Source organism: Magnolia sinica, chromosome 1 (assembly GCF_029962835.1).
Source record: "Magnolia sinica isolate HGM2019 chromosome 1, MsV1, whole genome shotgun sequence".
Taxonomy (NCBI): domain Eukaryota; kingdom Viridiplantae; phylum Streptophyta; class Magnoliopsida; order Magnoliales; family Magnoliaceae; genus Magnolia; species Magnolia sinica.
In genome coordinates, this window is record NC_080573.1 from 49,427,135 (window position 1) to 49,440,533 (window position 13,399).

General features: G+C 39.2%; 1 protein-coding gene across 8 annotated transcripts in view; it reads left to right on the forward strand.

Annotated features, from left to right (window-relative positions):
* LOC131248570 (uncharacterized) overlaps positions 1–13,399 on the forward strand; it is a 74,307-nt gene that overhangs the window by 50,138 nt on the left and 10,770 nt on the right. For all 8 annotated transcript variants that reach the window (XR_009172304.1, XR_009172297.1, XR_009172306.1 and 5 more), the window contains exons 6-9: positions 918–1,172; positions 7,230–7,376; positions 7,472–7,499; positions 7,876–7,946. Coding sequence is in view for 4 of the 8 variants with exons in the window: in XM_058248943.1 (XP_058104926.1) it covers positions 918–1,172; positions 7,230–7,376; positions 7,472–7,499; positions 7,876–7,946 (501 nt within the window). In the remaining 4 variants the exon portion in view is untranslated. The remainder of the gene's footprint in view (positions 1–917; positions 1,173–7,229; positions 7,377–7,471; positions 7,500–7,875; positions 7,947–13,399) is intronic.

The following is a 13,399-nucleotide window of genomic DNA, read 5'->3' on the forward strand; positions in this document are numbered from 1 at the left end:
GGTTGACTGGAGTGATTCAGTTCTAGGCATGAATATATTAATGTTTATTCTGGATTTTTAAAAGATAGGGTCATTTTTGTGTTTTTATTTAGTTCTAAAGGTTTAACATTTCTGTATTTATTTAGTTTGAACTAATGAATTATATTGTAATTCAAAATATTATTAAATATTGAGTTAAATCTGTATTCTGCTAGCCCACTGTTCGTTGATTTTAGCTGAGCCTGCTGTAGATTTAGTTGAATCTGGCGGTGTTTTAAATGGCTATGTTATGTAGCGTGTAGCTTACGCTATGTAGCGTAGCATAGCCTTAACGCTATGTGGCTCATGAAAATAGCTTACGTCACATGTAGCCTATGCTACATCATAATTTGCATACGCTACATGCTATATAGACTACGCTACATGCTATGTAGCTCACATGATGTTTTCAATGATTTGTTACATTTTTCCATTTTCAATAAAAATTAGTTAACCTTTTTAATGCTTTCAGTAAAATAATCTAAATAACAATATTAAATCAGTTTCATTGCTCTTTCTTTACCTTTATACTTAATCATTTCCCTTTCTTATTACTTTAGGTTGCATTTTATTGCACCTAAAATCATGAAATTTTGTTAAATTTCATTATTAATCAGTCTAATCCGGTATAGAATATCATGACATTGGTGCAACCAGGCACCTCGATTAAAAATCCAGAAGTTGTATGTAGCTTACGCTTCACGCTTCAAAGGGGCGAACGATATGCTACACACTATTTGCTATTTAAAAGACTGGAATCGGGTTATCGGGATTTTGAATGTTGATGTCTAAAATATTTTCCATGTGTTTGAAGTTTCATTGGTCCAGACTTAAAATTTTCTTTTTAAGTGTATGCAGTTGTTCCATGACATTTGATTACAATTTTATGTGAACCTCAGGAGGAAGCAGAAAGGTCTGCACTGGAAAGAATTCAACAGGCACTCATGGATGGAAAACCAGCTAGATCAGTTGCTTTAATAGATTTTGAAAAGGAGTCTATACGGCATCTTTGTTTACTCACAATGAAACCGATCATATATGTAGCTAATGTTGCAGAATCTGATCTTTCTGAACCTGGTAACAATCCTCATGTCAGAGATGTGATTAACCTTGCATCTGAGTTGCAATCAGGCCTGGTAACAATCTCGGCACAGGTAGAGTACTTCAGAGTCTAGATGTAAATTCAATACGACTTTTGGATTGCCATGAATACCTCACCTGCTTGCAGAAATAGAGTTTTGCTAAGCCCATATATGCCTCTTCAAATGCTCTTACATGTGGCAGTTGCCAACCTGGCCCGAGCCATGCATTAGATGGGTTTGCAGTTTAGATGTCCTTGCCTAAAAATCAGTCTGGTCCAGTCATCAGGAAGGCTACATGCTAACATTGAATGTGCACTGTTGTCATTTTTTAAACCCTCCATTTTTTCCGTACATCCACATGCTGAGTTCTGGTGATCTTTGGGTCAGGTCAGCCACACTGGGGCCAACCTGTCGCATGGGTCAGATATCACTCGCATGTGCTAGTTGGAACATGTGGTTGCATGTAGAAATGTATGTGTAGAGATGCCTTTTGGCTTGCTCTGTGAAATATATCTACAAGGTTACAAAGAAGTTCAATGGTTTTGTTATACGTGTCTCTCTGGGTTCTCACTTGCGCCTCTTTAATTTCTTTACGAACATAAGTTGGAAGTTATTCTCCAATTGCGTTGTTTGTCCATTACGGTGTGAGTTTGCCACACCATTTGCAAAATGACAAACATGGTGATGTCATCACATAAATGGCAACCTGTTCATACTGTTTAAGGGCTGTCGACGGGCCAGGTCATGTTCTTTCTAAACCCAGTCCAAAAAGTAAAACCTTGGCTTGAACCTGACCTGCACTCATACAGTTCAAAACAGACCGGCTTGAGCCCATCCCAAGATGAAAATGTCCTTGAAAACTCTAAATGGGCTGAAGAACTTTTAGACACAGCCGAGCCTGGCCCAATTAATAAACAAGCTTGAATTTTGACATCGGCTGAGCCCTTGGGCCTGATACAATGATGGGGACATCACGCGCATGCATCCCCCCCCATGTACGGAAGGAGAGTGAGGGCCCCACCGTCAATCTGGCTCGATGACGACGTCCAGGGAGGGCTCCTAGTTAGAAGACGGAGTTTTAGTTCAAGAGAGTGGGCCCGATAGTTAAGTAAAGCCCATCATGGGATCTCATGATCATGGCCCACTAGTCGGATTAAGTTCATACTTTAGGTTTTGCTTATTTATATTATTTAGAATATCATGAACGCTTTAGATGTCTTTGATTGATTTTTGTTTTAGTTTACTTCATCACCAAGTAATAGGTTGCGCACATGGCGCGAGTTTTGGGGTATAGAGTTTTCCCTATAAATAGGCACCCCTTGTAGTTCTTTTGATTAATTGAAGTTTAATAAAAATTTTGCATTTTCCTACTCCTTTGAGCTCTCGAGTTGTGGAAATCCAATTGGGTGCGAAGCTATCCCTTCATCGAAGGGCTAACTACTGTGGTGCCAAGCCACATCTATTCCGATTCGCCCCCACCTTCCATCCATATTTCTCTTATCCTACAATCATTTACGCTTCAAATCCATCTTCGATTGCAACCATTTTTCTCTCTACAGCAGATTTCTGGAATCTGGCCCTGCAGGAGGGCTGAAACTTCGGCGGAGCACCACGCACAAACCGTGCATCGGATTGAGCTGATATTTGAGGGTTTTGGTGTCCACCCCTGGCCAACCAGGGCCAAGCTGGCCCTTTTCTGAATAGTGGGCCCCACACATGTGCGGTCGGGATCACACGCACTTGCGTCTGGGCCATTGCTGTTGTCTACACGTGTGGTACTTTTCTGGTTTGTCTCTCTCCTCTCTTTCACTCCTCTTGCACTCAAAATCTTTAAACCTAACCCTAAATTATTCAAATCCACAAATTTATACCCTTTCTTCAACGTTAGGGTTCCCCGAATTGAAATTTCTGAATCCCTTGGATTGGGGGAATTATTTTTATGCATGTGTGGATGAATTCTTGTTTGGTTTATAATTTTGATTACTCTGGCCCTAGCATGTGTAGGCCTGGATTCGCATAAGATTCCCCTTGATTGAGTGTTTGAACTTTTGTGTGGGATGTGGAATTTTGTGTAATTGTTTTTGAACTAGTGTAATATAACCTGAAAATCTTGCACATCATATTTGAATTTCATGTCCTGCACCAAATTTGGTATCAGAGCTTAGGGTTCTTATAAGGGAATGCATTACATGTTTAGGGTTTAGTTGTTTATATCCATTACGCATCAATTCTCATCATATATGGCTGTTTAGAGGTCCATAAACCCTGAAATAAGCCGCTGAAATTTTCTGTTATCCCCTTATTTGAAATATTTTAGAAATTAACATAGCTTTCTATTTTTAGGTTTAGAAACTTTCCTTTTCTGTTTTTTAGAAACTTTCTTAATATGTTTTTAGAAACTAATTTCCTTTCCTTTTTCTCTTTTAGAAACTAGTTTACTCTCCTTAATCTTTTAGTCGAAACTAGGTTGTTTTTAGAAACTTTCCTTTTTCTTTTTTTTTTTTTAGAAACTAGGTTGTTTTTTTTAGAAACTTTCCTAATTTGTTTTTTAGAAACTTTCTTAATTTTTTTTTGAAAACTTTCCCTTTTCGTTTTTAGAAACTTTCCTAATTTGTTTTTTTTAGAAACTTTCCTAATTTGTTTTTTAGAAACTTTCTTAATTTTTTTTTGAAAACTTTCCCTTTTCGTTTTTAGAAACTAGGTTCTTTCTTAAAATAATAAAAAAAACTTATATTTTGACAGCTATATTACAGGATTTTGGTAGCGTTATGTAGTTTTCCTCATATAGAGTCTCATAGGATCATTTAGTCCTATTTAGTTGCATATAGTCGTCATAGAAAGTCTTAGGTGGAGTTAGCAGTCGTATGCCCTCACGTACGGGTCGTGGTTGGTTTGCACCCTACACTAAACATGGAACGATTGCAAGAGTCACTAAACAAACTGTCCCAGCAGATCGAGTTTGTGGGTAAGCGCTTAGAACAACATATAGACCAACGCTTTGATCAATTTGATGTGCGCACTACCCAACTAAAGGCCTCTGCCGGGACAAACCCCACCATTGAGGTGGATGTCTAATCTCAGGCAGGTGGCCAAGAGGATAGAGCAATGAATGGAGTTGGCCAATGAATCAGTTATGGGCGTGCACCCGTGCACCCACCCCATGAGGGACATCAAGACTACTATTTTGAGGGGTACAACATGTGCGGCCTTGTGGCTGGAGAGAGTGCACTAGAGGTTAGTGTAGAGTTACCCACTGATGCTGTTCTGGTAGTGGATGAGTTTCATGATGTCTGTCCTGATGATCTGCCGAATGAGTCTCCCCGTAGGAGGGATATAGAGCACACCAGAACATGGGATACCGTAATACCTACAATCGAGTTTGCGTTTAATAATTCTGTCGATAGGTCCACAGGTCTCAGTCCTTATGAAGTCGTTATTGGTTATAAACCTGAGAAACCTATTGATATTGTCCCTATATCACTGTCCCATAGGCCATCAGAGCCTGTAGAGTCTTTTGTGCTTCACATTCATTCATGGCATCAAGAATCCGGCAGAAGATCACTATTAGTAATGAACATTACAAAATTTCTGCAGACCGGCATAAATGTTTCAAGGAATTCAATGTAAGGGACTCTATGATGGTCCGCATCAGGTCCGAGCGGTATCCTCCAGGGGCCGTTCGTAAGTTACATGCGCGTAGCGTTGAACCTTTCAAAATTATAAAACGAAACGGTCTCAATACGTATGTGGCAAATCTTCCACCCTCCATGGAAATTAGTTCCACATTTAATGTGGAGGATCTAGCTGCATTTCAAGGGGCCATTGATGCATTGTCCAGCCTTTCGCTTAACCATCCTAATTCTGTAGACCTTTCCCTTGATCCATGGCCCCCTTCCGACCCATCTTCCCAGCCTCTACCTCCCATACTTACCCTTCCCGACCCATTTTCCCTGCCTCTACGTCCTATACCTATCCGTCCCGGCCCATTTTTCCAGCCTCTACCTCCATATCTACTCTTCTTGACCTTAATTCCCAGCCTTTTACCTCCCATACCTAGCCTTCACGCACCCAGAGAGGAAATAGAGGATATCTTGGACTATCAGATAGTTTCAACGTCGGACGGCGGGTTTCAGAAGTACCTGGTTAAAGGGAAGTCACGCCCAACTCCAGACAACACGTGACTCACTGAGGAGGAGCTTCCGAGACTTGATCCTGACATCTTGGAGCGGTTCGGGAGTTTTATTTCGCCAGTGGCGAAATGTTCGCAACCGGGGAGAATTGATGGGGACATTACGTGCACGCACGCAGTCCCCTACGCATGTACGGAAGGAGAGGGAGGGCCCCACCGCCGATCTGGCTTGATGACGACGTCCAGGGAGGGCCTCTTAGTTAGAAGACGGAGTTTTAGTTCAAGAGAGTGGGCCCGATAGTCAAGCAAAGCCCATCATGAGATCTCATGATCGTGGTCCACTAGTTGAATTAAGTTCATACTTTAGGTTTTGTTTATTTATATTATTTAGAATATTATGAACGCTTTAGATGTCTTTGATTAGTTTTTATTTTAGTTTACTTCATCGCCAAGTAATAGGTTGCGCACATGGCGCGAGTTTTTGGGTATAGGGTTTTCCCTATAAATAGACACCCCTTGTTGTTCTTTTTATTCATTGAAGTATAATAAAAATTTTGCGTTTTCCTACTCCTCTAAGCTCTCGAGTTGTGGAAATCCAATTGGGTGTGAAGCCCTCCCTTCATCGAAGGGCTAAGTACTGTGGTGCGAAGTCACATCTATCCCAATTTGTCCCTACATTCTTTCATCCATGTTTTTCTTATCCTACAATCATTTACGCTTCTAATCCATCTTCTATTGTAGCCGTTTTTCTCTCTACAGCAGATTTCTGGAATCTGGCCTTGCAGGAGGGCTGAAAATTCGGTGGAGCACCACGCACAAACCGTGCATCGGATCGAGTTGATATTTGGGGGTTTTGGAGTTTACCCCTGGCTGACCAGGGCCAAGCTGACCCTTTTCTGAATAGTGGGCCCTATACATGTGCGGCCGGGATCACACGCACGTGCGTCTGGGCCATTGCTGTTATCTACACGTGTGGTACTTTTTTGGTTTGTCTCTCTCCTCTCTTTCACTCCTCTTTCACCTAAAATCCCTAAACCTAACCCTAAATTATTCAAATCCCCAATTTTATACCCTTTCTTCAACCTTAGGGTTCCCCGAATTGAAATTTCTGAATCCCTTGGATTGGGGGAATTATTTCTATGCATGTGTGGATGAATTTAACCTCCTTTGATTCTTATTTGGTTTATAATTTTGATTAATCCGGCCCTAGCATGTGTAGGCTTGGATCCGCATAAGATTCCCCTTGATTGAGTGTTTGAACTTTTGTGTGGGATGTGGAATTTTGTGTAATTGTTTCTGAACTAGTGTGATACAAAGCCTGAAAATCTTGCACATCATATTTGAATTTCATGTCCTGCACCATACAACAAACCAAGCTTGACCCATCGTAGGAGAGTCCTACAAACCTACATTTTGAGCTGTCCCATCACTCTTTGTTGCCTTTTGGATTGCAAATAACCTTTACAGAAAGGCAAACTCACACAACACGCAAGCTGGTTTTCAAGAAAAAAGAACTGTTTATGAAAGTAGTTTGAAGTTGTGTTTTGTTGTTTTACATTATTTATATTTTCATCCAGAAAATTGACACGCATATAGGTATGCATACATTATCATAAATCTATCCGCAAAAGCATGTCGAGCATGCGCTCACAAGCAAGCGCAAACAATCACTTGACCTAAAGATCCTACAATGATAACAAAAGAAATTGCATGCTTCTTATTAAACATTTAGGAAAATGTAAGTACCAATATCCTTGCTTAAAGTGATGCCTTGTACAGTCACACATCCATTGATATTCCTTGTACCTGTTATATCCTATTTGCACTGAACTCATGTCTTCCTGGCACTCTCTTTTGGAGTTGGTCCTATCTCACCTTCTATAAAAATCAGCACTGTGCAAACCTACCTATTATGTTTTGTCCAATGAGTTTAGCATTGATGATGCTTTTTGTAACCTGTACAGCTGATTTGTCTAAAATAGCATGAATGTGTCGTACAGGTTGAGTCCGAGCTTACTGAACTTTCACCTGAAGAAAGAAATGAGTACTTAAAATCTCTTGGCGTCGATGAAAGTGGTCTTGGGACCCTTATAAGAGCAACGTATCAACTTTTGGGGCTTCGCACTTACTTTACATCAGGAGAGAAGGTGAAAGTCTCAAAACTTGTACGTCACATCTGATGAGCAATCCTCGAAACTGTTTCCCATTGCTAAAAAAAAATTCATTTCCATGTTATTTACAGGAAACAAAAGCATGGACTATACTTGCAGGTTGGATCTGGTTCCCTATTTTATTAAGTACAAGGGTGCCAACATCGGATCTCCATGTTGGGTCTAAAAGTAGAGAGGCAACTCAGGTCAAGTTTATTGGTCTGTTAGCTCCTGTCAGGCTGGGCCATGTTAATAATAATGTGCATTAGTATGTCTCTTTGCTGCATGTCTATAGTGTGGATATAGACATTGCATATCAGGCCAGGCTCAAGGCTGATAAGCTTCTAGTTTTGGTACCCAGACTTTCTATCATTAGGTCAGATTTGGGTTAACACTTGCCCAGCCCATTGACACCCCTGAGTATATCCATGACCAATTGTGTTCTGAGCCAGTATATCATCATGACAAGGCTTTTGTACTCTTTCTGATCATTTAGGAATGACGGCACCACAAGCAGCTGGTGTAATTCATTCTGATTTTGAAAAAGGCTTCATTCGAGCTGAGACTGTAAGAGCTATCCACATACCGTTTAATTTTCCATTTCAGCGTATGGTAGATATATCTTTAAGCTGCATCTACATGCACAGTTGAATTGCAAACATTCAATTTGGTCAAGGGAAAATGCCAAATTGTAATGATGCTTCCTAGTATTCATGATGAGGAAGTAGCCCTGAAATTGCAGTTGCTCTCATTTCAAGCCTAACCTGAAAATAATCTGATTGCACTTTGGAGTTTCAACAATTTGTGTGAAAATCTGGAGTGGTGTTCACATGATTTTCTCACGTGAGATTGAGGGTTTTCTTTGCAGCACACAAGCTAATGTGACGTACAATGTGCGAGATCCGTGTAGGTGGGACCTTTGTTCGGAGTACCCCTGATGTTATCGAAATATCCCCAATATTATCCATATCTCTAGTTCGGAAATACCAATAGCACTGGTAGTGACGCTGATAACATTGATAGTATTAGAAATTTCAGGCATTAGCAATACACCACTAAGAATCGCCAATGTATGCCACTATTTTTTACCGTGTAAATTCCAGGTGTCACTTGAAATGCCAATATTTTCAACTGTGTAAATTCCAGGTATTGGCGTGTTGCCTGTATCGCTAGTGTATTAGTGATATTTCGATAATATTGCCAATGTATCGATATCTTAAAAAATCTGTTTATTAAACAACTTACATTTCAAAATTATTTATGGGCACATGGTTGTGTGCAGTGTTCAAATTGTTGAGGATAATATTCCGATATTATTGTTATCGTAACATGGGCGATATCAAGACCACAATCTTTTGTTTCCCTTTCCAAAATTTGATGATTTGTCCGCAAAATATTGTGTTGTCGATATTCTGAAATATTGATGGATGTTTAGAGGGAAGGTTGGATGGCTAGATGGGATTGATGGGATGGTTAGACTGATTTCTTACAACAACACATGCTTTTAGGCCCCCATTAAATCGAAACTTATTATTTATGCATTTTTTTTGCAATTTTTTGATTCCTAAATTTGCAAATATGTGTATTTTAGCATCTATTGAAGTTTTACTGAAAAATTCCTCTGTTTGGCTCATGTTTTCCCAATGTTTCCTCTCATTTCTGGTTATTGGCGATATCGATATTGTTTCCATATCCCCGGCCAGTGAAACTTGTAGCGATACCGATACGTCAAACACTGGTGGGACTCACCTTGGACTATTGCTAGCCAAAAATTCATGTTGATCTACTCATCAGGTCAGCCAAGTATAGGATTATAAAGGACATAAACATAGGAAATCATACTAATTTTCATGCCAGGGAATGTAACGGTGGCCCAACTTGATGAATGGCCTGTTCTCAGGTGTGCCACATTTTCTTCCAAGTAAACCAACAATGCCATGTGAATCACTATTAAGTAATCAATAACAGACATAAATACATTAGTGAAAGATGATAACACACTAATGCAAGAGGTTAGGAGCTGTCAAAAGACAAACCGGATGGAGAGCTCATGGAGCTATAACAGTGGACTGCATCTTCCCAATGCAGATAACAAAATCCCATGATAGAGAAGGGTTGGGAGAAATGGATCATATTTATGCTTGAAGCTTGAAAACAATTAAAGGATTTAAACATGTTTAGATGGATGGGTCCTCATCTTGATGGAAAAAATGAAAAAAAGAAAAAAGAAAAAGAAAAAGAAGGGTTGCAATCTTCGTGAATTGGACATGGAAATCTGCTGGTATCATGGATGCATGTGTCAGAAATGGCGAACTCGGAAAACCCGACATAGAGGCATGTCCTTGTTGTTACACAGTAACAGTGATAGGTACATTCTACAAGATATTAGTTTATATAAGAGTGAAATAAGTTTTATATATTTAAATGAAAAATACATAAGTATAATTAGTAAGAAAGATAAAGGAGACAGAAGAAATAACATATGGTTTGGTCCTAGGAGTCATCTCAGTAAGATTTTGACAGTCTTAATAATCACATGTATATGGTTTGGTTCTAGTAGTCATGTCAATAGGATTTCGATGGTTTCTTAGCTGGAGCATCAGTCCTATTGTTGGGAAAGGAACCTTTCACTATTTGTTGGGAGATTTGGAAAGAGAGGAATTCCAGAAATTTCAAGGGCATTCAGATATGCTTAAAAGTGCTGCAGGATAGGATGAAAGGGACAATTATCATCTGGGCATAGGCTCATCACAGATCTGCTGATTTGTTAGCGTCGGAGATTGGGAATGAATGTGCTTATTTATGTGGATCAGTGATGCAGTCTGGTTAAGCACTTCATTTAACCGAGCTCCCTCCGTCCTTTTGCATTTATCATCTGTTTCTATGTATTTCTGAGAGTGTCTTGCTCCTTTTGTCTCCTTTGTTCTTTTAATATAAATCTTAGTTAATTGCTCCAAAAAATAAAAAATAAAAAATCCACACGAGTATGTACAGATTTGCCAACATGTCTTTACCAAAAATAAAATAATATGCATTATATATTAATTATTTACATATACCAAATCCCAAAAACTAAAAATCTATATATCAATTATTTATATTATAAGTATCTGAAAAATAAATATAATAATAATTAAACATAAAATGCTTTGTTATTTATTTGGGCTATGCCTAGGAGTATTGGACATGGTTTCTCAGAAGTTCCTTGCCCTTGTTACTTGGGGCATGTTTGGATAGCGAATCATGACAGTATTGTAATATAATAATTCAATGATTACAAATTACCACAGCTGTCCTTTGATTTATTTATTTATTATTATTATTATTATTATTATTATTATTGAACTGTCCTTTGATTTAGGCATAAATCAGTTGCCAAATCCCAGCGTTTGGATAGGGCATTAGAAGGGTCTGTAACATGGTGGCGGCCGAATCCACATGTTTGGATATGATCATATAGACCATTCGTATTTCCAAAAAAAAAAAGAAGAAAAGAACAGAGTCAGTGCTCACCCGAAATGCGGACTACAACAAACAACCATGTTTGGATAAGGACCATTGACAATGTGTACTGGATACACATTCCTATACTCAAGTCGGAAGTAGACATAACTAGTACGGTCCACACCAAGGTGTTCCATATCCGTTACAATATGCCCATAAAGGCCGATACATATAGGTAACAACCACGACCGTTACACAATATGGGGGCGAAACAGGGTAGTTGGTTTTTTAGGACCATATCGGTCGTTACGATGGCCGTAAAGGCCATTATGGGGCATAACGACCGTTACTCCCGTAACAGTCGAAAAACAACCACTTTTTTTTCCATCTAAATCAAAATTTCTTCTCATTTTTTTCACTTTTCTCATTCCAAAAACTCTCACAGGTCATTTTACAATAGATTTCGACCACTCTTACTATAGTTTTTAATATTAAAATTGTAGATTGAAGTGATTTGAGCAAATAGAAGCTCCAATAGCCTTTTTTAAAAAAACAAAATTTGAGAAAGTAGTGTTTATGCCTTTTTTTGATTTCTAGTTCTAGTGCTTGATTGTGATGTGTAAACATTAGAGATATAATCATGTTCACAAATTCACTAGATAGCCCAATTCAACACTCTGACCAAAGAATGGATCGTTACACTTATCATAAACATGTCCAAAACAAAAAATGAATATATATTTAGAATATTTACTTGATTGTAGATATTTTTTCAGAATGTTTTGGGCAAAAGAAAATTTTCAACTGTTACAGACGTTGTAACGGTCGTTGCGTCCCCGTATCGGCCGATACTCGTATTGGTAATGGTGGTGACCGTTACGGCCACCGTTACTGATACAGAATACCTTGGTCTACACCCATTATTATTATAATTATAATAATAATAATAATTATTATTATTTTGAAAGATGAAGCAAATTAAGGACAAAAGCCAAACAAAACAATAGAGAAAACATAACAATAGAGAAAACAAAACAAAACAAGAAGGAAAACAATCCATGCCTCAAAATATTGATACAACAACCCAACCACCCCTGCAGATATATGCATCATAACTTTATCACAATCCCCCAACCGGGAAGCTATAAGGTTCCCAAAACAACAAGCATTCCTCTCAAGGCACACCATCCAAAGGAAGGCCAACAACCATGGTGTGTTATAAAGGTTGTTACGTAAAGGTAACGATGGCAACCGTTACACGTTACGGGGTCGTAATTGCCTTAACAACCGTTATGGGAAAAAATAACTCATAACTGCCCTTAATGGCCCCGTTATGTCGCCTGTAAAGGCCATAATAGCCTCGTAATGGTTTGTTATAAGGTAGATACAGGTTTTTCAAACTTTCTTTTCAACCTTATGAGGTATATATAGGTTTTTTGGTTTTTTTTTTTTTCCAATTAAAAAAGTTTTCCAATTAAAAAAGAGAATGTAACGGCCGTTATGGGGCGGTAACAGCTGCTACGACCTGTATCGTAAAAGTTACGATGGTGGCCGTTATGGCCATCGTTACTGTTATGGAATACCTTGCCAACTGTGCAAGTCTCCCTTTATGTTGCCCGAGACTTCCACCACCTGAAGCATGCCACACCTTAAACAAGGCACTAATTGAACATGGCGTAACCCAATATTGTTGAAAGATTGAAGATACCAGCCCACACTTCTCTAGCGAAGGGACAATGAAGAAAGACATGATCAACCTACTCCTCGTCTTGGAGATAAAGGAGGCACACGTTTGGCAAAATCATTGAATGCTTCCATAGGTTATTAATGGTAAGAATTTTGCTCCTCTCTGCCAACCAAGCAAACACAAAAATCTTAAAGGAACCCCATACAATCAAACATGAGTCGTGGAATGTCGTCACCCCTTTGAATTGATCGAGAAAGGAGCTAATACATCTATCTCGCCAAAACCTTCCAGAACTAGCAAAACTCCACACCATAGCATTTACCTATCTTGGGGAAGGTGCTATCCCTTGCAAACGAGAAAGAAGACTAAGCGGATCACTGAATTCAACCTCATTCAAGTTCCTCCTACAAGAGGGAACCCAAACACTACCTATGTCTAGGGAAAAGCATATAGTAACAAATGTTTTCCTCAAGGCAAAGAAAAGCTAAGGCTGGATAGACCGATCTCAGAGGAGAGTCACCAAACCCGATGTCGTCCCAAAAACTCACCCTAAACCTTCCCCCACGACAAAGCTATAACCTTGTAAAACCTTGGGGGCAACGCAGGCCACAACTTTATTGAGGAAAGAGGCCCAGTATAAGGAGCCCCTGATCCACCAACTAGAGGAGGTGCCATACTTAGAAGCAACAATGTTTTCTCCACAAAGTTGTAACCTCTGCTTTGAAACACCACAGCCATTTACCCAACAAGCCCAAATTAGCTTCCTCCAGCCTCTGAATCCTAACACTCCCTTTGGAATAGGGCCAACTGACCTCACTCCATTTAAGGAGATGGAATTTACCCTTTGCCGCACCTCCTTGCCACAAGAAATCCCTTCCAAGCTTATTAA